General features: G+C 41.7%; 1 protein-coding gene across 2 annotated transcripts in view; it reads right to left on the reverse strand.

The window, feature by feature from the left end:
- Positions 1–945: 945 nt before the first annotated feature.
- The window catches only part of FBXL7 (F-box and leucine-rich repeat protein 7), a 446617-nt gene continuing 423763 nt past the window's right edge, over positions 946–23799 (reverse strand). For both annotated transcript variants that reach the window (XM_011947457.1, XM_011947459.1), the window contains exons 3-4: positions 12233–12844; positions 946–4303 (exon numbers count right to left, since the gene is read on the reverse strand). In XM_011947457.1, the coding sequence (XP_011802847.1) occupies positions 3567–4303; positions 12233–12844 (1349 nt within the window). In that variant the 3' untranslated portion in view covers positions 946–3566. The remainder of the gene's footprint in view (positions 4304–12232; positions 12845–23799) is intronic.

Genomic DNA, 23799 nt, shown 5'->3' on the forward strand with positions numbered 1-23799 from the left:
AGTCGTTTAAGCAGCTAACATAGGATGAGAAGGTCAAAGACAAATACAGTTAAAATTAGTATCCCTTAACACCTTTTTACTTGCTAAGAATGAAGTTTCCCATTCACCTATCAGTAGTTGCTTTTTGCCATATTGATTTCTCAGATGGAAAGGTTTGGGTGGGAAAGAAGGGATTTGGCATTTCACTTTTTCTAACTGACTTAGATCAGGTTTCCATCTTCTCCTTTCAGGTTCTGTTAGGATGGTGCAAAAGCAATTGCAATTTTGCTATTAAAAGTAATGGCAAAAATAATAACTTTTGTACCGATCTAATAGTACTCTAAGACACTTAAAAAAATTATAACAAGGAATGGTCAGCATAATTTTGAAGTTTCCTCCAATGTTTGTAACCAGTGCCAAGGTAAATCTATTCATGTCCTTAGCTCTTCATAATTCTGAAATCCCAGCTCTGAACAAAATAGAAGTTATTTTTTTTTTGTTATTTATGGTATAAATTAATTTCCTGACAAAACTGGATCTCAACTGATGCAAGGCTATTTATAGTCTATAATAATCTCATGTCATGTGACTATTCAGATCTACTGCTGAAGAAATATTAATATGACTGGTTAAGGGTGATATCCCAGTGGCTGATGTAGGTATTACAAAACCCACCATAGATAAATTTTGTATTTTTTGGAGACAGACTCTCACAGGGTTTGGGTTAAGGAATTGAAGACCTGAACTATACTGTGAAAGTAATGTTTTTTCACTTACCTGCCAATTTTAAGCCACAATCATTGGTCCAAAGGAGATGAGAAAACCATCGATGTATCTTCAAGCAGACAACAGTGGCAATGACCCGGCTTGCTCTGTCCTTCAAAGAAAGTTTTCTGCATACTTTTGAGTGCCCCCCAACGAAACAGCACTCTCCTCTGGCAAGGTTATTAAAAATGAAGCTGAGGCTGATTAAGAACATATTGCTTTATTTCTTGGTGGTAGTAATTTAAGGCTTTCTAGATTCATACAGCACGCAGTGATTTGAACATTAGAATTAAAAAAAAAAAAAACAGAAACAAAAAAAAAACAAACAATGAGCATTCAATTTAGCAGAGCCAGGAAGGAAGCGATGTTTTAAAACAGATAAATTTCCCACTGAGGCCTTTGGTTTGGTCTCTAAAAATCTGCTGGGCTGTTTCCCCAGTAACCTCCACCATAGATTCCCACCCCAAGGGAGAACAGAATGGATGAAGAGGAGACTGGGAGAAAAGGAGAAACTGGCAAGATGGTATGTGTTGGGCAATCAGTGTGAACAGTCAACTTTGTCTCATGCTTGAAGACAGTTTAGGCGATGTGGTCAGGGGTTCATTATCTGGATCTGCCTGCTCATTCTCAGAGTATTAAACTAGCTCACTCGGAAAACCCCAGGGCCAAGGATTAGGGACAATTCTTTGTGACACCCAAATCCTGAAACTTCAAATAGGGTCACAAGTCACAGAGCCGAAGAATGCTACCTTCAACTTCTTTCATGGTTCTAAACTCTGTGGCTGTCACTAGATCCTGGCCTAGCTAAATGACTCATTTCCCCCATGGTACAGAGCCTTAATTACACATGTAAGTTGATGATGTTGATTGGATGGAAGGCCATGATGTATGAAAGAAACCTCCTGGGCAGACGCCACCTCATCACACTAACCTCTTCATCCCCCACAGAAGATGCCAGTACGCACAGGAGCCTACAGTAGGAGTGCAGTTGTCAAGGTTGTCTAAGTTTGACAAATTCAGCATAACTGGCTTGGAGATGCAGAGGTTCTGCATTTGGATAATGGACACTTTGAGAAGGAAATAAATGAGGGGTTTCAACAGTAATGAAGGCGGGGCTTGGCTAGAGAATAATTTGGGAAAGGCCCTGTGTTAATTAACAAAAGACAAGTGAATTTCCTGAAAACGAGCAATGGAATTTCTTCTGGCTATCTGACTTCAGGCAAATGAGGCTCGAATATAGACTTCCATCCAAATAAGATAATTTGAAATTTCATCCATTTAAAATTCATACCTTGTAATGATTTTAATATTCCATTCGAAGGGTCTGGTTGGTGGACCAGAGTCTAAGTCATCTCAGTGTGTTCCCTCTTCCATTCATCTGGTATTTTTGAGTGAACAGAATTTAAACACCTGGAAGTCTGCTTTGCATTCTTTGATGGAAAACACGCAGACAGCCATGGAGGAGGCACACAGGGTGGCAAGTCGCACAACTAAACACTTACAAACTTAACCCCAATAGGCTTCATGTGATGAAGTCTGGATGTATAAAGAAATAAATAGATGAGAAAAGGCCAAATGCAATCTGAATGACAAAGAACTGAGGCATCTGTCTCTGCCAGCTGTAGGACAGATGTGCCTGAAGCATGCCAGGTGTGCAAGGCGAGGGATTAGAAAAACTTTTGAAGATATGTGTTCCCTTGGGCCTTGCTTGTTAATTAGAACTTGCAAGGGCCTTTACTCCTATTTGAAAACGCTGAGTAAAAGCAACTGAGGGGGGATATGGGCTTTGCTGTGATTGGGTATGCTGGTGCCTCGCTAGGATGGTGTGGAGGGGGAAATGCAGAAAGCATTTGTGTACAGAAACGACAGCATCCAGCCTGGCAAAAGAGGATGTGAGGAGGTGGGAGAGGAAATTCTCCCACTGAAACACACAGGGAAGTGGGTGATTTGCAGCCAAAGGACATACAGGACCCTTTGTGCACTGACGCTGGTCCTGCACAATCTCCTGAAATCACGCCCATCCACAGAATCAATTCTCCTGGAAGAGGAAGATGCCTGGGTGCTTCTATGACAAGGTGGTTCTTGTCTCTGTTCCCTCAATGCTATAATGGACATGAAGCTAATCTTTGGGCTGTGTGGCCTCTGACTCGGTGCTGGAAGCTGCAGCCCAGAGCAGTGAATTGCTTTGGCCAAGGTCATAGTCATTGGCAGAGCTGGGGGAAGACTGCATATCTTTCCCCAGCTGTTTGCTGTAATGAATTTTTTAAGAAGACCTGAAAAGTATTTTGCATATGCAAAGTGCTATGATATTGAGTTGACCAGAATGCCCATGGTTGTGGGATTGAAGAGGGTGACTTAGGTCAATGAAGCAGTTTAGAAAGGAGGTCTGGAGAGCACTGTGATTCTGATGATAGGTCCTGCCTGCTGCTCTAGGAAGGGAGGGTGTGGCCTTAGAGGGGGGTGTGGAACTGTGGGGGTGTGGCCTGTGTGTGAGGGACAAGGCGGCCTTGGGGGCCTGAGCGGAGGAGAGTAAGCGCCTTGCTCAAGGAACCGCGATCAGCCTGCTGAAGTACATCTTTCGTGAGAAGAGAAACTTCCTACAAATGACCTGACCAAAATGCCTGTTCACTGCTTGCCTTGCTTCGTTTCTTTGGCTTCTGTTGCCCATGAGAAATGAGGAAAAATAAAGGCCAGATTCCTAATAACCTTCCTGGAAGAAAGAGCTGCTATGAGTCGGTGTCGGTGCTTACATAAGCTGCTTTTAAAAAACATTTGCTTTGTTCAGGTTTGTGTGAATACAACGCCGGATGAACTCTGTCCCTTCAGAAGAAAGCCGGGTTGGTGTGCTCGATGACACAGCGCTTGCAGTGGCGTTTGACAAAGCGCAGGGCCTCCACGGAGACCTCGCAGTCCTGGACATTCAGCGTCTGGAGGTCAAAGCAGTTGGCGGCCACGATCTGCAAGCCCTGGCCGGTGATGCTCTCGCAGGACTTGAGGCTGAGCCGCTTGAGGTTGAAGCAGTTCAGGGCCAGGCACTCCAGGCCCGTGTCGGATACCAAAGGGCATTTGCCGATATCCAGGGACTTGAGTTTGGTGCAGTTCTTGGCGAGGTACTCCACGCCGTGGTCCGTGATGCCCTCGCAGCCCCTCGCGTTGAGGTAGCGCAGCTTGCTGCAGTACTTGGCCACGTAGCGGATGCCCACGTCTGTGACCCGGCCGCAGTGCGCGATGCTCAGGTACCGCAGGCGGGACTCCAGTTTGGCGATCTCCCGCAGGCCGAAGTCGCTGACGAAGCGGCAGTCGCTGACGCTCAGCTCCTTGATAGAGGCGCAGTAGATGACCAGGTAGCGCAGTCCCTCGTCGGTCAGGCGGACGCAGCGGCGCAGGTAGAGGTGGGTGAGCTGCGTGCAGTGTGCGGCGATGGTGTGCAGGCCTTCGTCCTCCAGCACGAAGCAGTCCGTCATGTCCAGGTAGCGGATGGAAATCTGTTTGCCATGTAAGGGGGACAGTTTAATGGAGGCCTCCCGGGTCAAGCTGATGCAGGTCACTTTGGAGCACCCTGCACAAAGAGACAGAACACAGGCTCAGAGCAACCTGCGAGCAGGGGAGCCACGCCCGGGGATTCCCTGGGGGATTCCTGACCCTCGCCCAAGTCTGGGTCCGAGGCTGACGTTACCCCTTCCTGTCTTGGTCCCTAAGAGAAGAAAAGCAAGAATGGGTTCCCCATATTTATCTGATTATTTAACTACATTATTTCTATTATCTGGGCTTAAGGGGATTGGATCAGAAAAACCACGGTTCTAATTTTCCAATTCCTGATCTGTCGTCTGTCCCTACTTGCCTGACATTTAGCAAATCAATCCTTCTGAGTATTTCCTTTGTCTTAAAATAGGGAGGATCACATTCCCTGGGAGGCAGCTGGGATGGAGAAATGAGAGGATGTGTGTAAATATCTTGCCTTGGCCCTGGAAAGTTCCAGGAGCTCAGTAAAAGTGAGTTCTTGCACTGCCGTGGTTTGGAAGCTCCCTGGTCCAAAGTGAGGTATCAAAGACAAAGCTCGGGCATGTACCTTGGTTTACCAGAAAGAGCACTGGGTTGGGAGTCACACCTGGTTCAGGCAGGAGGCTTAACGTTGCTGCTTCTCAGAACTGTCCTTTATGCAATGGGAATGAATAGGTGGTGAGCCGACATTTCAGATATAATGAGGATGCAACCAGAGAACAGATATGCATGTGCTCTGAAAACGCTATGGGAAGTGAATATATTAGTCTAGCAAGGTGACCTTCTGTCAATTGAACAGACCTTCTGAGTCAATTCAACCCTCTTTAGCTGAGGAAGAACAACTGTGTTATCTGGATTGTTGCTGTAGCCCTTGAACCAGACTCCCTTCCCTGCCCTTAGCTCCTACAGTCAATTCCCCACACCCCTATCTGCCAGAGGCTTCTTGGAAAACGGAACTGGAAGCTCGCCCCCTGTGCAAAGCCTCAGGATGGCGCCTGTTCACTCCAAGTGTCCTTGAACCAGACTCCCTCCCCTGCCCTTAGCTCCTACAGTCAATTCCGCCCCTATCTGCCAGAGGCGTCTTGGAAAATGGAACTCGAAGCTTGCCCCTGTGCAAAGCCTCGGGATGGCGCCCGTTCACTCCAAGTGTAAAATCCAGAGTCTAACAGGGCTCCCAAGGATCTGCATCCCGGGGCTCTCTGACGGCATCTTTTACCTCATTCTTCCAACCCCACTGGCCTGCTTGCCATTTCCCGGACACCACAAATGCTCTCCAGCCTCTGAACACTGGAATGGCTTCCCTTAGCCCTCCCCACTTCCCTAGGTCTCAGAGCCAATCTCAGTTTATTGAAAAATTTGTCCCCAACCATGCTTGTATAAAGTAGCATCCCCTGCTTCCCTCCCCTTTATTTTCAGGAGTCTTTAACCCTGGGTGGCATTATATATTTATTTATTCACTTATTTATTTGCTGTCTTCTCACTCTGGAATGTAAGTTTTGAGAAAAGGGAATTGGGGCTGTTGACTGCTGTCTCTTTCATTCATGGTTCATAGCTGGTGCTACGTATCTGCTGAATGAATGAGTGGTTTATAGAGGGAAAAGAGTCTTCCATAAGAGGATCAGATGAGATCATCCAACTTCCAACATTTAAGTGTCTTCAGGACTTTGACCTTGGCTGAAGTATACCTACATTGAAAAACAGTTGTCTGTTTTATAGTTAATGATAATGTCTTTTATTTGTATTGAAACACGAAGTTCACAAAGGGCTTTTATAAACATTTTCTTACCTGATTGTTAGAACAATATTAATGCTCAGGAAGGTATCTTTAGATGCCTCTCTAAACATCGTTTCTAATCCCCTAAAAAATATGTGTGCATAAGTTATATATGTACATACTATATGTTATAATTTATATATTTATATATAATAAATGAAACACTCATTTCATGGTATATTTAAGTTCTCTATACATTACTTTATAAAAACATGTACAGTATATTTATAGTATATTAATATAACTAATACCCATAGTCTATAAATATTAGGTTAGTGTAAAAGTAACTGCGATTTTTGCAATTAAAATAGCAAAAACCGACTGGGTGTGTTGGCTAATGCCTGTAATCCCAGCACTTTAGGAGGCCCAGTCGGGTGGATTGTTTGAGCCCAGGAGTTCAAGACCACCCTGGGCCACATGGCAAAAACCTGTCTCTACTGAAAACACAAAAATTAGATGGGCATGGTGGTGCGTGCCTATAATCCCAGCTATTCAGGAGGCTGAGGCATGAGAATCGCTTCAACTTGAGAGGCGGAGGTTGCAGAAAACCAAGACCGCACCACTGCACTCCAGCCTTGGTGACAGAGCAAGATTTGATCTCAAAATAAATAAATAAATAAAAGACAAAAACTGCGATTACTTTTGTACCAACCTAATACTTTATAAACAAATGTATATTTTTATGTATTTCATTCTACTACCGAGGCTGTATGTATATTTTTCATTTTCTCTCTGCTCTTCTCCAATCTCTTGGGCAGTTCTACAGCTAGGTGCCTCATTTCCGACACTTCTGCACCTTGGCTGTTTCACGCAATATCCAAGGCTTCCCAGCAGCCTCATAATAGTGCTAACGAGGACCTTCCTCCCACCTCCTAGTAGGCTGCCCAGGAAACTCTTAGGCACTCAGGCCCTGGGAATAATGAGGTTCAAAAGCCACGTGCTACCAAGTCAAAGAATTTCAGGAAGGAGTGAAGCACACACTCCAAAAATGGAGAAGAAAAACAGCTTGTCAGAGGCAGGTCACACTGTTCCAGTGGGCTTTGTGGTTTTGCAAAAGGTACCTTTTAGCTTTGCAATTTCCCTTTGTTTCGAGTTTCTTTCTTGAGGCTGACTGTAATCCTGCTTGCACTGAATTTGTTTGTCTATAGTAGTGATTGGCCATCTGTGACGCCTGTGACACCCGTAAAGCCACTTTGTTTTTCAAGATCATATGATAACCTTCGCTCCTAAACTTTTGGTTCTAGTTTCCTTTCTTTAAAAACAAGATTAGCAAAATCTGCTACACTCCAGGGAAGATAATATATTCGGTCCAGGAAAATGTATACTTTGCTTTTGAAACTGAATTCCAAATTTAATGAAATACTTGTTCAGTTCAGTTTTGGTAAAGAGACTATTTTATAGGCTTGTATTATTTTAGATCAATAATTTTAGATTTTAAATTTTGCCCAAACTCTTACAGATTTGCTAGGTTTGGGTTGAAAAGAAAGTAAATTGGTTCATGGCTCAGCAGGTATTATTTATGATTAGTTCACACATTCAAACATTATGGACATGGAGAGAACCTTAGAAATCATCTAAAATAAACATCATTTTTTAAAGATGAAGCATTGCAGGCTCAGTGAGATTATATGACTTGTACAACCAGACTACAGATAAGTTTCTTGACTCCTCATTCCAAGACTTCAATTCAGAAAGGGAGGTAAGAAATGACTATGATGCATCATAGAGTTGATAAATTACACAAGAGATATATAGTAGAAAATGAAGTGAACATTCAGACACTGGGCACCCAGGGGTCTTTGGAAACTTGGAAGCCACCACGGCATGATTTCCAAAGGGGTCCTTGAAAGAGAGAAATAATTTGGATGCATAGATGTGGAGTGAAAAACAATCTGTATATACATTAATAGATATGGGGTCCAGGTAGTAAGATAGTAGACAAATTCCAGAGAAAGGAAAGCAAGGGGCAAGTCCATGGGGGGGGCTTAGGGTATCCATGAGGTGAAATTTAGGGTGTCTGAAAGGATTTAATAAAACCAAGGCAAGAATCATCTCTTGGGATGAGATCAGGGGCCTGCTTTGACATCTAGGGTAAGGTATATAAATATTATTCAATAGGGAATAGATAACATAGGTTGAACAAATCTGTGCGGTTTCTTCAATTAATCCCAGATTTCATTTAGCTTTCACAAATATGCTCTTTATTACCACTTCCTCTCATTATTAGGGTGATATCTCTACCTCTTCTGGGGTGTAAGATGGTTAAATCAATGAAGAGCAACTACTGACTTCCAGGCAGGTTAATAACAAGGACAATACAACAATGACAATGACAGCTGTGATTTATTGAGTGCCTACTACATGGTTCTCATCAGAGCATGTGTTTGAGAACTTAACGAGTCTTAACTCACTTAATCCTCCCAACCACCTCATTTTTACTGATGAGGAATTTTTAACTGTTGCACTACAGCTTCCTAAATGCTTGCTTACAGTATTAACCAAAGGGAACTTTAAACCTTTTAGAAGCCAAAATGACCATTTAAAACTTTGAGACGACTCTGTTCACTTAATTACAATGTCATAAAAGTGCAAAAATGAAATATGACATATTTCCGCCCTTATAAAGCTCAAAGCTCATCATGAGTTGAGAATTGCAAGTCCATCAGTGCTCTAGCTTTCCGTATCCAAAAGGCAGACACCCAGAAAAAAAAAACCTTAGCTCACTGGGGGCGAGGCAGGGAAGGCTACATTCAGGGGATGCCTGACTGGAGGTTAAGCAATGCAAAGTCTGTTCGGGAGTTCTCAAGGAGGGGCAGTAGGCAGAGGAGGAAGAGGCACACAAGCCAGAGAGGCATGCACACATCATTGTATGCAGAGACAGGATGTGTCTGGGGACATGCAGATAAGATGGTTCTACAGAAGGGATCATAGAGTGTATGCAGGAAAGAGATGAAATTTGCACCTAAGAAGAGCATCTTATGAAGGCTGTTACACGCTCTGTGAAGGAACTTGAATTCTTCCTGTAGGTCATAGGGAGCAATTATTGGAGGTTTCATGCAGGACAGTGAATGGTTAGACTTGTAGTTTGAAACAATTCCTCTGGAGGCAATGGAGATGGGTATAAGAAGGAATGGTTGGGGAAGCCTGCATCCAGGCAGTCAGACAGAGATAGACTCAAGGCACTGGGGAAATAGAGTCACCTGAACAGGATTCTACTGATTGGGTAGGATTAGAAGGAGAAACAAGGATGATTCCAGGTCTCCAGTTAGAGAGGTTCTTTCTGAAGCAATATTATTTTTAACACTTATGACATTTTATATTTTGAAAACTGGTTGAACAAACCTATGGGGTTTCTTCAGTTAATTCCAGATTTCATACAGCTTTCACAAATATGTTATTATCCATTCCTCTCGTTGTTGCAATACATTCATCAATATAGTGCATTGACGTTTAATGCTACTATCAATAAAAGCTAATATGTGATAATGACAAAACAATACAGTTGTAGTCATTTTCAGTGACTTTAAAGATAGCTTCCCAGATAAACATTTTCTGCATGCCAGGGATGGGATAGGCAGTCTCATCTCCTTTGGGAGAATTAAGCTCTAGACCAGTGATGAGTCTTCCAAAGTCAAGTTTACTGCCACTGAGAACGTGGCCACTATCAGAGCCCAGCTGTAAAACTAAAGAGAACCAGGCATAATGAAATCAACTGTGGTAGCTCTCTGGCCTCTCTGCATCAACATAACAATTTCCAGATGCCCCCAGAACAGGAGGGCACCCTTAGTAGGTGCTGATGACAAATCCATCCTCATGGCCTGTTGAGTCTTTCAAGACCATCTATCTGAAACTTTCTCCCATATGTGGGATTCTGTGTTCTTAACCTGGTGAGCTGCAGATTCCCGTCATTTTTATCTCTGTGTATACAGATCACTATTGTCATCAGGAGACATGAGGGGAGGCTACACAAATACATTTGAACTTTCAAAGTAAGCAGGTTAACATACAGGACAGATATTAAGGCTTAATAATGGTTAGTCAAGGGGCCAGGCAGGATCACACAGGCTAGAAATGCAAGAATTTCCACCCCAAATAGCAAAAGTGGTTTCTGCATTTCTGAACTTCAAAACCCTCCAAAAGAGGGTACAATTAGTTGCAGTCCGTATTAAGAGTGCATGGGAAGCACCATTAACAAAGATAGGGATTCCAAAACTGAATCATTTTCTAATTCAAGAAAATAAAATAAAATGAAATGTTTATAAAATGCTCCAATTCTTAGATGTTAAAGAACCCAGTCCTTTGTCATTTTTTTTTTTGAGACAGAGTCTCGCTCTGCCGCCCAGGCTGGAGTGCAGTGGCTGGGTCTCAGCTCACTGCAAGCTCCGCCTCCTGGGTTTACGCCATTCTCCTGCCTCAGCCTCCCAAGCAGCTGGGACTACAGGCGCCCGCCATGTTGCCTGGCTAGTTTTTTGTATTTTTTAGTAGAGACGGGGTTTCACCATGTTAGCCAGGATGGTCTCGATCTCCTGACCTTGTGATCTGAGGAAACACATCTAGAAAAAGCTGTGAATTTTCCTAAATCACAAAGTTTTGAAACTTGTTTCCGCCACATCACAACATTTTCTCTTTCCAGAATTCCTTGGAGGAAAAATGTAAGAAAACCTCGTGGTTTCCTGCTTCTTGATGCCACTGGCTACTCATGACTAACTGAACATATGGCTGCTATGCTTTTGTCTTGAAGCCAGCTGAAGTAGAGGAGCAGCGAGTTGCTCTCTAGCACGGAAAACAATCTGCAAAAAGTAATGGGCTGTCATCTGAAATATTTTCAGATGTTGGCTTTTGAAAGAGAGAGCAAGCTGAGAGCCGGCTTTAGCTCGGATTTTGTTGGAGGGCATCACTGGCCTCAGATGCTTGTAAATCCCAGATTCTGTTTATTCACCCATCATAGTGGTTTTTACTTCTTGACCCCTCCCCCAAACTCCCTGAGGTTGCTGGTCGTGCTGTTGGTTTTTTTTTTTTTAAGTCCCTGATGCATCTTACATATTTCAGCCTCTCAAATGTCCATTTTTTGACTAGGCAGCAAATGAGATAAGAAGGGGCTGTTAGTCCAGCCAGATCATGTCTGGCGCCTAAGTGTGAGTCTGGGCTTTAATTCTTCCTGCCTGAGAGAGGTTTCCAAGCAAAGCAGCCATGCTGGGATTTCCTTCGACTTTTTTTATTTTTATTTTTTCCAGAGACAGGGTCTCACTCTGTCCTCCAGGCTGGAGTGCAGTGGTATGATCATAGTTCACTGCAGCCTCAAACTCCCGGGCTCAAGTAATCCTCCTGCCTCAGTCTCTGAGCAGAATAGCTGGGACCACAGTCTCATAACACTGTGCCCGGCTAATATTTCCAGTTTTTGTGGAGAGAGGGGTCTCGCTTTGTTGCTCAGGCTGGTCTCTAACTCCTAGTTTCAAGTAATCCTCACGCTTCAGCCTCCCAAAGTGCTGGGATCGATTACAGGCGTGGGCCTCTGCGCCCGACTTCCTTCAGTTTTTAAAAGAACTAAAGATTTAATTCAATGGACCTTGCCCTTGCACTATGTAATTGAGAATTTGCTTGAGAAAAGATGCAGGATTAACCCAGAGGTAAGGAGAATGCTGGTGGAATCTAAGGAGACACTACAAAATGGCAAGTGATTGTGAGCACAGCCCACAGCTGAGTGTTTTACCACCCACAGTGTGCACCGTCCGGCCCATGGTATGAAAACACATGAGGTCATATTTATAGCTTAGACACAGATTCCAGGCTCCAGGGACCAACAGTAAGCGGGCGCAAGAGTAGTTTCTAAGCTAACTGTGCTTGAGTTAGCCTTTTGTTTCCTATTTCTCCACAATTAGATACCCTGTTTGTGTTATTTGTGGTTGCTCTGAAGTAACTGTGAGAGTTATGAAGAGTAAAGACATTTAAAAGTCATACTAACCTCAACTCCCAGGCAAAATGTGCTAGAATTCCCCTAAGAACTCCCCTAAGAAGTGGACATTATTTGATGAAAGGGGAACTTGTGGCCTGCAGGGTCATGATTCCATAGAGACAGTTTCTCTGCAAAAGCCAGCCTCCCTACCACCCCCCTCCCTCATCTCTGATGGCTTGCAAGAAGAGGACCTTCCGGTGGTGGCATTGTAGGATGGTGCACCAGGAGGGCCCATAGCTGGTAGGTCAGTGTCCATTTACCTGACACATCCAGGTGCTCCAGATTGGGGCAGAGGGACACCACGTCAAAGACGGCCTCGTTGGAGATATTGTAACAGCCTGAGACTTCCAGTCGCCTCAGTTCGGGGCAGCACTGGGCGATGGTGTACAGCCCTCGGTCTGTGAGCCGCCTGCAGCCACTGACAGTAACGGTTTCCAGCATGAGACACACGTTGGGGGTGTCCTGGCAGAGTCTGCGGGTCAGCACCTTGAGGGCGCGGTCCACGTTGACGGTCTCGCCCGTCAGGCGGATAGTCCTCCAGAGCCGCGGGTCCCAGGCTAGGTTGTACCAGCGGCGGCACACGCGCGCGCAGCGGCACAGCTGGTTGGTGGGCAGGAAGGAGAAGATCTGCACCATGGAGTGGTCTGGGAGCCGGTCTATGCTGGCCTGCTCCTTCTGGGGTCTGGAGGCGAGCCGGATGAGCGGGTGTGTGAGGCGGGTCGGGGGCGGGGAGTGGACCATGGCCACCGTCTCCCCAGTGATGGAGGACGAGGAGGTGGACGAGCCCCTTCCATTCTGAAATCCTGGCAGATTCGGTGGACATATCAGGGCTGGGCTGGGCGTGCTCAGTGTGCGCATGCTCAGGTCGGAGTCTGGCAAAGGACAGAGAACAAAGGGTTAAGGATGACGGCCTCAGCAGAGCCCCAGGGAGGCAGCAAAAGCACGGGTTTCTTTTTTCTTTTTCCTTTTCTTTTTTTAAAAGATCTTTTGCCCAGGCTTTAGTGCAATGGCGTGATCTCGGCTCACGGCAACCTCTGCCTCCTGGGTTCAAGCGATTCTCCTGACTCAGCCTCCCGAGTAGCTGGAATTACAGGCATGCACCACCACGCCTGGCATTTTTTTTTTTCTTCTATTTTTAGTAGAGACGGGGTTTCACCATGTTGGCCAGCTTGGTCTCAAACTCCTGACCTCAGGTCATCCGCCCACCTTGGCCTACTAAAATGCTGATATTACAGGCGTGAGCCACCGCGCCCGGCCAGCACTGGTTTCTTTCTTAGAGAACACATTCATGGGGGCAACATTCTCATTCCACAGATGTCCTCCCCGGGCCGACTCCTGCCAATGCCATCCCAGAGGACCAAGCACATGCACGAGTCGCCCATTCCAGAAAGCGCCAATTCCCCGTGGTCTACACCAGGAGTGGGCAGACTGCAATGAACAGGGTCAGATATTAAATACTGAGGCTTTGCAGGCCATGGGCTCTGTCCCCCTTGCAATGACAAGCCCTGCCATTGTTGTGCAAAAGCTACCACGAACAATGTGTAAACAAAGGAGAGTGGCTGTTTTAATAAAACCTAATTTATAAAAGCAGACCAGCTGGACCAGTCCCTGTCCAGATCAGGGAACAAATCCCATCAGGTCATAGTTTGACAACTTTCAGTCTACACAAACTGGGATTATGGAAAGGAAACAACTTCAAAGTTTCATTGTTTCTATTCTGGAGAAACCTCATATATTAGATACACAAACTGGTTTACCTCCCTAATTATATGTTGGTTAAATGGGTGATTATGTTGTATTTACAAATGAGGGGAGTGAATTTCAGAAGACAGGAAGACTAGTGAGTCGGCACAGAGGACACCTGCTGCCCTGGCGCACTTCTCCCAGTGTCTGTTCCCCTTTCTGTTGATAACAGTGCCCCAGCCTAGGGCAGCCAATGAAAGGCCTCTGCTAGATCAGGCATTACACAGGGCATTTCCAGTCCTTGGGTAACTGGAAACATATTTATTTTTTCTTCTTATTAATAACCTCCCCTATGCATTTGAATAGTATGAGCCATACTGTATTCCTTGGAACTAGAAAGATCGCTGATAAGGACACAGAAGTTTTAAAATTTGTGAGGAATTAAGAATTCTTTAGAATACCACTTCAAGAAGTAAACTCATTTCCCCTCTCTTTTTCTCAATATACACAGAAGACGAATTTAGTCTTTCTCTCTAAATACAATTATATAGTATATATTTTGGATATATATGATATCCAATGTATATTATATATATAACCATATAAATGGTATTATTAGCATATATATCCAATGTACATATTATTAGATTCAATATAATATAAATTTTATATCTACATAATATACGTTGATATTATATAATATATATTAAATAATATACTAATAATACACATTAGATATTATATACAATATACATTGGATATAGTAATACATCTATACATTGGATATATGTGGTAATAATACAATGTATATTATATATAACTACATACATGGTATTATTACCATATATATCCAATGTATATATGTATTAGATTCAATATAATATAAATTTTATATCTACATAATGTACATTGATATAATATATATTATACAAATAATATACTTAATAATACACATTGGATATTATATACAATATACATTGGATATAATAATACATATATACACATTGGATATATATGGTAATAATACCACATCTATGGTTTTATTTAGGAGTAAATGTATTTTCTCTGTTAATATATTTATATATTTTATATATTTTACACACATACATACACCACACACATGAAGATGCTCCTCAACTTACTATGGGGCTTTTGGGCCATAAGCCCATCATAAATTTAAAATATCCCAGGTTGAAAATGCATTTAAAACATCTAATCTGCCAAACGTCATTGCTTATCGTAGCCTACCTTAAATGTGCTCAGAAGGCTTACAATAGCCTACAGTAACAAAGTCATTTAACACAAAGCCTATTTTATAATGAAGTGTTGAATATCTCATGTGACTTACTGAATACTGTACTGAAGGTAAAAAACAGGATGGTTGAATGGGTACTCGAAGTACAGTTTTTACTGAATGTGTATCACTTTTGTACCATCATAAAGTCTGAAAATTATACTTAAGCCATAGTAAAATCAGGAACTATCTGTATAGGTATGTATCTATATAGATATACATACATATCCACACACAGAGAATTTATCTTCAAAATACATATTTCCTCATCTATCAACTGAGCTGAGCTAAACAATTTCTAAGTCATTTCCAGCTCTAATTATAGTTCTCAATATTTAAACAAAAGCTCTATGCTTATATGCTTTTGCATATTTCATACCCTGGAAATTAACACTCATACCATCTTCTCTACTTCCAGCAATAATGCACAACACAAAAATTTCTGAGACCTGAAGTCTCCCCCTGCTTGTAGTTTTCTTACAGATTTCCTTTTTCTATTGCTGCAATTTTTCTCTTCAGTTACTTCTTTATAACCTAACACTGAGAATGGCTTATGTGTGTCCACACTCTGCTCATGGAGCATCTTTGAATTATGTGCTGCCCCAACCTCCCATGTTAGCCAAGTCTTGAAATACAAACACCTTTCCTGAGTGGCTGCAAGTGTCACCTCCTTTAAGAAGTTTTCTTCCTGTCTTTGAGATAGGATCCCTTCCCTTGTGAAGCCCCCACCATTTGTTATACAGACATTTGTGAATTTATCTTTTCCTAATGTGGTTGATTGTATTATTTTTGACATATTAGCATTTCTATTCAATTCAAGACATTTGCGCACCTGCTATATATTTTCCTAATTTTGCATCCCTCCCTGTGTCCCCATATCCTTTGTCATATACTTTGCAGTTCACCTGAGAAAGAGTATATTTCCTTATTCTAGTGACATAGGGCTTGTCTATGTGACTTGCTTTGGCAGAAAATGTTAGAGGAAAGCCATTTGTGCAGTTGGGCTTGACCTCTCAATCTTCTACCATCACAATGAGGAGAACATACCTCACTAGCCCCTTGCAGGTGTAGTGGCTCATGCCTATAATCCCAGTACTTTGGGAGGCTGAGGCGGGTTGATCACTTGAGGCCAAGAGTTTGAGACCAGCCTGGCCAGAATGGCAAAAACCTGTCTCTACTAAAAATACAAAAATTAGTCAGATGTGGTGGCACACCTCTGTGATCCCAGCTACTCAGGAGGGCGAGGCACGTGAATTTTTGCTTGAACCCAGGAGGCAGAGGTTGGAGGTTGCAGTGAGCCGAAATCACACCACTGCACAGTGAAACTGTAAAATAATAATAATAATGATGAGAGACCCATGAAGTAGACAGAACTTCCTCCAATCTGTACCTTACAGACAAGCTCAACCAAGGCCAGCTTGGTTCAGCCAATACCCAGATGAACCACAGATGCATAAACAGTGTTTTTAAACTACTGAGTTTGGGGGTGATTTTTTTACACAGTATTACTGTGGCAACAGATGATGGACCTACCTTCTATGACACTAAAAACTCCCTTGAAACAAGGATTACATCCTTTCCTTGTTTCTGTCCCGGCAGCACCTGTCATTGTTTATGATATATAGTAGGTGCACAACAAACATCTTGAATTGAATGGAAGTATACGTTAAAAAATAATTCTAGCTTGGCATGTATTTTTCTATCCTAGGTGGTATACATGCTGCATTTTAAATCATTCATAAGAAATCGTACTTCCCTTTGGTAATCATCTAGAATGAAGAGCAAATCTTTAAGGAAAATCTCAAACATAAAACAATTTTGGACTTCAAAACTGCCATCCAAGTTACCATGGCACCCACCTTCATTATTATGGGTACTCAGAGAATTATCGTGGAAGCCAGTGTTTCTCAGAGGCAGGTGAACAACTTATTTCGGGCCAGGAGGGAAAGACAATCCTAGGCTCTCAGCTCTCACATTTTAGCAGCTGTGAGGGTGCTGAACTCCCTGTCCTGCCTGCCTAGGTTTTATTCATCTGGAAGGAGAAGACACTACCTGCCTAGAGGTGGGCCCCTGAGGAATGAAAGATACTTACCCTGTGCGTGGGGGCAGAGGGGAGAGGGTGAAGTGGATTTCTAAAACCTGCCACTCTTTCATACTCCAAGCACTTAGGAAAGCTGGATGCTTCTTTTACCAGAAGACACACCAAGAGTCTCTGATTCCTTCCTGCTATTCCTACAGCAGGCCAACAACCTCAGAGAACTTTTGAAAAGATGATACAATTTGTCTCAATTAGATAAATAGCACCTGATAATTAAAAAGATTATAAAGAATGACAAATAAAAACTACACAGATGTATGCCTAGAAGCTGTCACAAAATATCTTTTCTTGATATTTTCCACAAACACATTAAATGTATTTCCAAATTTAAAAATATACACATATATATATGTATTTACATTTGAAAATAAATTTTATTATGGATAAACTATGCACAGCTTGTCATACAATGTGTTTTACCCTTTGATATCAGGAGCTATTTACTGTCACGAGATGTTATTATAAAGAGTACCAGAATATGTCCTATAGCAGGAAAATAAAGCATGGCTTCAAATTCAAAACAAGGACTATTCTACCTCCCACATAGTATATTTCGTTTACAGAAGAGGATGTAGAAAGACCAAGTGTACTCTTTGTATACAATTCTTTTCTCCTATGTTTCTTTCAGAAGACTGGTAGCTAAATGGACATTGGCAATAGCTGCTAATTCTTTTAAGAGTAGAAACAGGGGCCCTGATGCAGGGGTACCAGCACACACACTCAGAGAGGAGAACATCAGAGGCAAATATTAAGATGACAGAGGTAGAAGAATGCTGTAACCCTCCTCCTGGTCTTATGACGCTGCAATACAAACAGACGCAGAGAGAAAGCTGACTATATTTGAACTGAGATTATGGATTTAGAATATTTTGTAGGTATGATCACTTTCATGCCTGAATATCTATTCCAAGTGAATTTCTACCTATCTGATGCCTTGGGGCAAAACTGTCATTTATCTTAGTAGTAAGGATATGCATTGGGCTAAAATACAGTTTAGCAGTAACACTAAGGGGATATTATTGTTCATTTTAATATATTTTATATTTTTATGTAAATTTATATGAAAATTAGCTGTTTAGACTACATCTTCCTTTACTTTTCCCTTAGGCAAGATGGTGAGATGCATGAGTGGTATTTGGAAGAACATTACAACACTGCCAGGAATTATTCTGAACAGGGAAAGTGAGATTTGCAAACATGCCAAGTGAAATATACATGGCCAAAAGCTTCTATCTGGAATTAAATTAATTGCTGCCTGCTTTGAGCATCCTTAAATTCTGAGAAGACCTTTTGGTAACTGAAAATGGGGATCATGATGAAACTGTAGCATAGTTCCTCTAAACGCCTTCCTTCCCTGCAGCTTCTGTTCTCCGAGGTGGTATCCTTATCACTGAGGAGCAGATATCACCCACAGCATCCTTGGCAAGAAACAATGCAAAGCAGTATACATAAAAAGCTCTTGATCATTTCACTTGAAGATAAGATATTCCCTGAAATATCAGGAAAAAAATGCCCCAATTTTTAAGAGAGCAGTACATTTTCATAACATATAAAAAACTTCCAGAACATACATAGAGCAGGTGGCTTTTTAAAATCCACCAAGACCTCTGGATCCATCTATATTGTGGAAAATGGCAGGATCTCCTCCTTTTTAATGGCTGAATAGTATTTCATATATATAACATATATGATGTGTATATATTATATATTAAATATAACAATATTTCATAAATATAAAATAGTTTCTTTATCCATTCATCTATTGATGAACCCTAGGTTGTTTCAGTATCTTGGCTGCTGTGAACAGTGCAGTAATGAACATGAGAATGCACATATATTTACAAGCTGGTGATTTCATCTCTTCTGGGTATGTGCCCAAAAGAGGGATTGCTGGGACATACGGTATTCTACTTTCAATTTATTTAGAAAGCTCCATACGGTTTTCCATAATGGCCGCAACAATCTAGATTTCAAGGATTCTCTTTTCTTTACACCCTCCGTCACACTTACTATCTCTTGTCTTTTTGATAATAGATATCCTAACAGGTGTGACGTGATATTTCACAGTAGTTTTAATTTGCATTTCCCTGATGATTAGTGATATTGAGCACCTTTTCATGTACTTGTTGGCCATTTTCATGACATCTTTAGAAAAATTTCTATTTAAGTCTTTTGCTCGTTTTAAAAATTGGATTATATGTTTTCTTGCTATTGAGTTGCATGAGTTCTTTATCAATCTTAGATATTAGCCTCTTATCTTCCACCAGGCAGTCTTTGAGCAAACTTTTTCCCTGGGAATAACTGCATGAATTGATAATGAAATCTGTTAAAGGTGAACTCAATGAGTTACTGTGTATTAGCATGGATGGGTGGATGGATGAATGGAGATATGGACAGACAAATCTGAAAAGAGAAAAATTATAAAATCTGCAAAGTAAAAGGGATATTGCTGATTAATTTCTTTTATTTATTTATTTAATTTAATTTAATTTAATTTAATTTATTTATTTATTTAAGATGGAGTCTTGCTCTGTCACCCAGGCTGGACTGCAATGGTGCCATCTCAGCTCACTGCAACCTCCACCTCCCCGGCTGAAGTGACTCACCTGCCTCAGTCTCCTGAGTAGCTGGGACTACAGGCACACACCTCCACGCCTGGCTAATCTTTGTATTTTTATTAGAGATAGGGTTTTAGCATTTTGGCCAGGCTGGTCTCAAACTCCTGACCTCAAGTCGTCTGCCTGCCTCAGCCTCCCAAATTGCTGAGATTACAGGTGTGAGCCACCGTTCCCAGCTAATTTCAAATATAAGACTTGAAAAAGGTAGCAATTATAAAATTGTAAAATTTTATTAAAATTATAAAATTTCCTCTCGAGGAAAGACAGATGAGCACACTAAAAGTGTCATGAAAGTACAATGGGGGAATTTAAAGGAGAAATGGCTGCATACTTTTGCAATAGGATGTATATTTTGTGGACTGTTTCCTAATGATATATAGTGTATGTTGTGATTTAACTGTCACTCAATGATATCAGAAAGCTGAATACAACCAAAAGACACAAAAAGAACCAAAGAGGCTGAGCACAATGGCTCACGCCTGTAATCCCAGCACTTTGGGAGGCCGAGGCGGGAGGATCACCTGAGGTCAGGAGTTTGAGACCAGCCTGGCCAACATGGTGAAACCCCATCTCTACTAAAAATACAGAAATTAGCCAGCATGGTGGCAGGTGCCTGTAATCCCAGCTACTCGGGTGGCTGAGGCAGAAGAATCACTTGAACCCAGGAGGTGGAGGTTGAAGTGAGCCGAGATTGAGCCACGGCACTCCAGCCTGGGTGGCAGAGTGAGACTCTGTTTCAAAACAAAAAACAAAAAAATAACAGACCCACACTGATGCCTGCAGGAAGATATACAGAGTAGATGGCAAGGAATATACAGCGATAGACATTTGGCATTAAAATTCAGTAAACTGCACTGCTGCATACTTTTGCATTACAGATTGATAGGCAAAAGAGACCATTCATTTATTGGATCATTTAATACACATTGTAACTGCTGTCCAAGTGCCCAGTTGGGTCTAGAAAGGGAGGAGTTATTGCATTTAACTAGATTATAAAGCAATTTTTTCTTTTTTTGAGATGGAGTCTCGCTCTGTCATTTAGGCTGGAGTGCAGTGGCACGATCTCGGCTCACTGCAACCTCTGCCTCCTGGGTTCAAGCGATTCTCCTGCCTCAGCCTCCCGAGTAGCTGGGATTACAGGCACCTGCCAGCATGCCCGGCTAATTTTTGTATTTTCAGTAGAGACGGGATTTCACCATGTTGGTCAGGCTGGTCTGGAACTCCTGACCTCGTGATCTGCCCAACTCAGCCTCCCAAAGTCCTCGGACTACAGGCGTGAGCTACCACCCGCGGCCTAAAGCAAATATTTTTACTCCACCTCCTTTCTGCACCACAGTCCCATTAAAGTACCTGCACACCACTGTTCTTACATCTCTAATTACTTTCTTGAGTCCTTCAGGGTGAGAGAAAAATGGCTCTATGTTGAGAACGCCTCCAAATCATGCAAAACCCAGCATAGTAAAGAACAGAACAGTTCGTGCAAGTCTGAGAAAAAGTCAGTTTTCAGAATTCCAAGATGAAGACAATAAATATAACGTTTGAATTAAACAATATTTTTAGTGAACTTTTGGATTTTCTCAATATAAATGTAATCTTTGTTTGACACAATGATGATCCTTAACTCAAATATATATATATATATAACTGTACTTTTTAATGTTGATATAATCATCTGTTGGCTAAACTAAGAGACAGAGGATTCTTTAAAGATTAATAACTTGTGGTCCCATTAATAATTTAAAATACTTTCAAGTATAAATTTGTGTGGGAACAGTATGTTTTTTATTCTTAAATTACTTTAAATGTGTAAAGAGTACCAAAAGATTATAGCTGTCTTTTTCTTGGGAAAGAAAATCCTAAAAACTTTCTCATGGCTTCAAAAGTCTTGGAAATTTTATATCGTTAGTAATTACAGTGTAGTATCAAAATATTCAAGACATCTCAGACACACATGCTTATTAGACACATTTTCTTTTAACTAGATAGCTGCCTGTTTTGTACAAATTTTTATTTTCAAACCACTGCTGTTTACACTCTAGGAAGTCATATTTACATTACACTCGTCTTTCAAAGTCAAAATTTACAAAGCTCCTCTTCATCTCTCCCCTCTGATTACCAAAACTTTTGTGCAAGATGCTTTCTATTATAAGTTATCTTTTTTCTCAAGAACTCTTACCATAAAAAGCAAGGTTTCTTTTCTTAGCTTAAACTCAAGCTTAAAAAAGTAGATCAATAAAACCTAGTTAGTGAGAAAAGAATACAATCTAAAAGATCATTTTTCTTGTTTCACTTAAAAATATTTTCTTTTCATGTGGTTCAGATCATCTATACAACCTAGAACCTACTTAAGGCATTAGTTGTGATAAAGTAGAAATGTATGCAGACGTTAACCTTGCATTTCACCTGGAGGGAGTTAGCTTTAGGGCTCAAGGGTTCTTGTTGAGAATATCGTCCAGAAGTTGGTACCCGCAGGATCAGATGATGGCGGAGACTCCTGTCCAAGGACAAAAGACCTGCTCTGTTGGTCACATGGACCAGTCTGATAAGGGTAGCATTGTGGTGAGTGATGTGTGGGAACTTGACGAGGATGGTGGAAGTCATCTATTATCAGTCACATGGGCCAGTCCACTGTCCAGCTCTTTGCTGAGGCACAAACCCCGGTTTTCCAGTGTTGCCCAGTTTCTGAGTCTGATCCGAACTGAGCATGGGTTTTGTTTTTCCTTTAGCTCTTCTAGAAGGGAATATTCATACAGCTAAGGAAATGTTTAAGCCACATTGTTCGAAAATCCATAAATATATCAATGAAATGTACAGAATGCACTTTTGAAATCTATGATACAGTTTGATTTTTGCCTCCAATTTGAGTATCTAGAAAGTATCTTAAGAAATTTTTGTGTGAATAAAGATCAGGTGGCCTCAGAAAGTGTGTGAGTCCTAGACTGTAAGTCATCAGACTCGTTATGGTTTTATCAAACAACTTCTTAGTGCCCTCTTTTTCCTTAAATGGCAGAGGGACTTTATTCTTTTCTTTTTTTCTTTTGAGACAGAGTCTCACCCTGTTACCCAGGTTGGAGTGCAGTGGTGCGATCGCGGCTTATTGCAACTTCTGCCTCCAAGGTTCTAGCGATTCTCCTGCCTCAGCCTCCTGAGTAGCTGGGATTATAGGCCCGCGCCACCACACCCAGCCAATTTTTGTATTTTTTGTAGAGATGGGGTTTCACCATGTTGGCCAGGCTGGCTTCGAACTCCTGACCTCCAGTGATCTCCCACGTCAGCCTCCCAGAGTGCTGGGATTACAGGCATGAGCCACTGTGTCTGGCCTATACTATTTATTCTTTAATGAAAAGCAGGAAGTTTCATTTTTATCCCTGGGCTAGAGTAGCATTGCTATTAGAGGTCACTTTTTTCACAAGGCAAGGGGTTAATCTCCTATGGTAGAGAATGTTTCTAGAATATCTTTAAACATTTGCTGATCTCCCTTTTCAATTGAAACAAAAAAAAAAGGCATAAACCTCTGATTTAAAGTCTTTGGCAAGCAGTAGTATTTAAATAGCTGCCTCCCTCCCTTTACTTGCTTTACTTGCTTTCATTTTATTTTATTCTTGAGACAGGGTCTTACTCTGTCACCCGGGCTGGAGTGCAGTGACATGATCAAAGCTCACTGCAACCTTGAACCCCTGGACTCAAGGGATCCTCCTGCTTCAGCCTCCCGAGTAGCTGGGACTACAGGCACATGCCACTATGCCTGGCTCATTTTTAAAATTTTCTGTAGGGACGAGATCTTGCTATATTGCCCATGTCTTGAACTCCTGGGCTCAAGTGATCTTCCCACCTCAGCCTCCATAAAGTGTTGGGATTATTACAGGTGTGATTTTTTTTTTTAATTTCAAAATCACCATATATTTATGGCAAGCAATACTGGTTTTCCAAGTAAAATTATAATATTCAGCTTTTAAACAATAATTTAAGTTTACTTTAAAAAATATTAAGTGAATATCAGTTGAAGTAGTGAGCACATATGGAAAAAATCATGAGAGCAGAATGTCAATGTCTTAAGTTTAGAAAACATTGTTGAGGTGGAAAGAGCATGGACAGATAAACCTGGATTCCTAACTCTATTATGTGCAGCTTGTA

This window comes from Colobus angolensis, unplaced genomic scaffold (assembly GCF_000951035.1).
Source record: "Colobus angolensis palliatus isolate OR3802 unplaced genomic scaffold, Cang.pa_1.0 Scaffold266, whole genome shotgun sequence".
In the NCBI taxonomy this organism is placed as follows: domain Eukaryota; kingdom Metazoa; phylum Chordata; class Mammalia; order Primates; family Cercopithecidae; genus Colobus; species Colobus angolensis.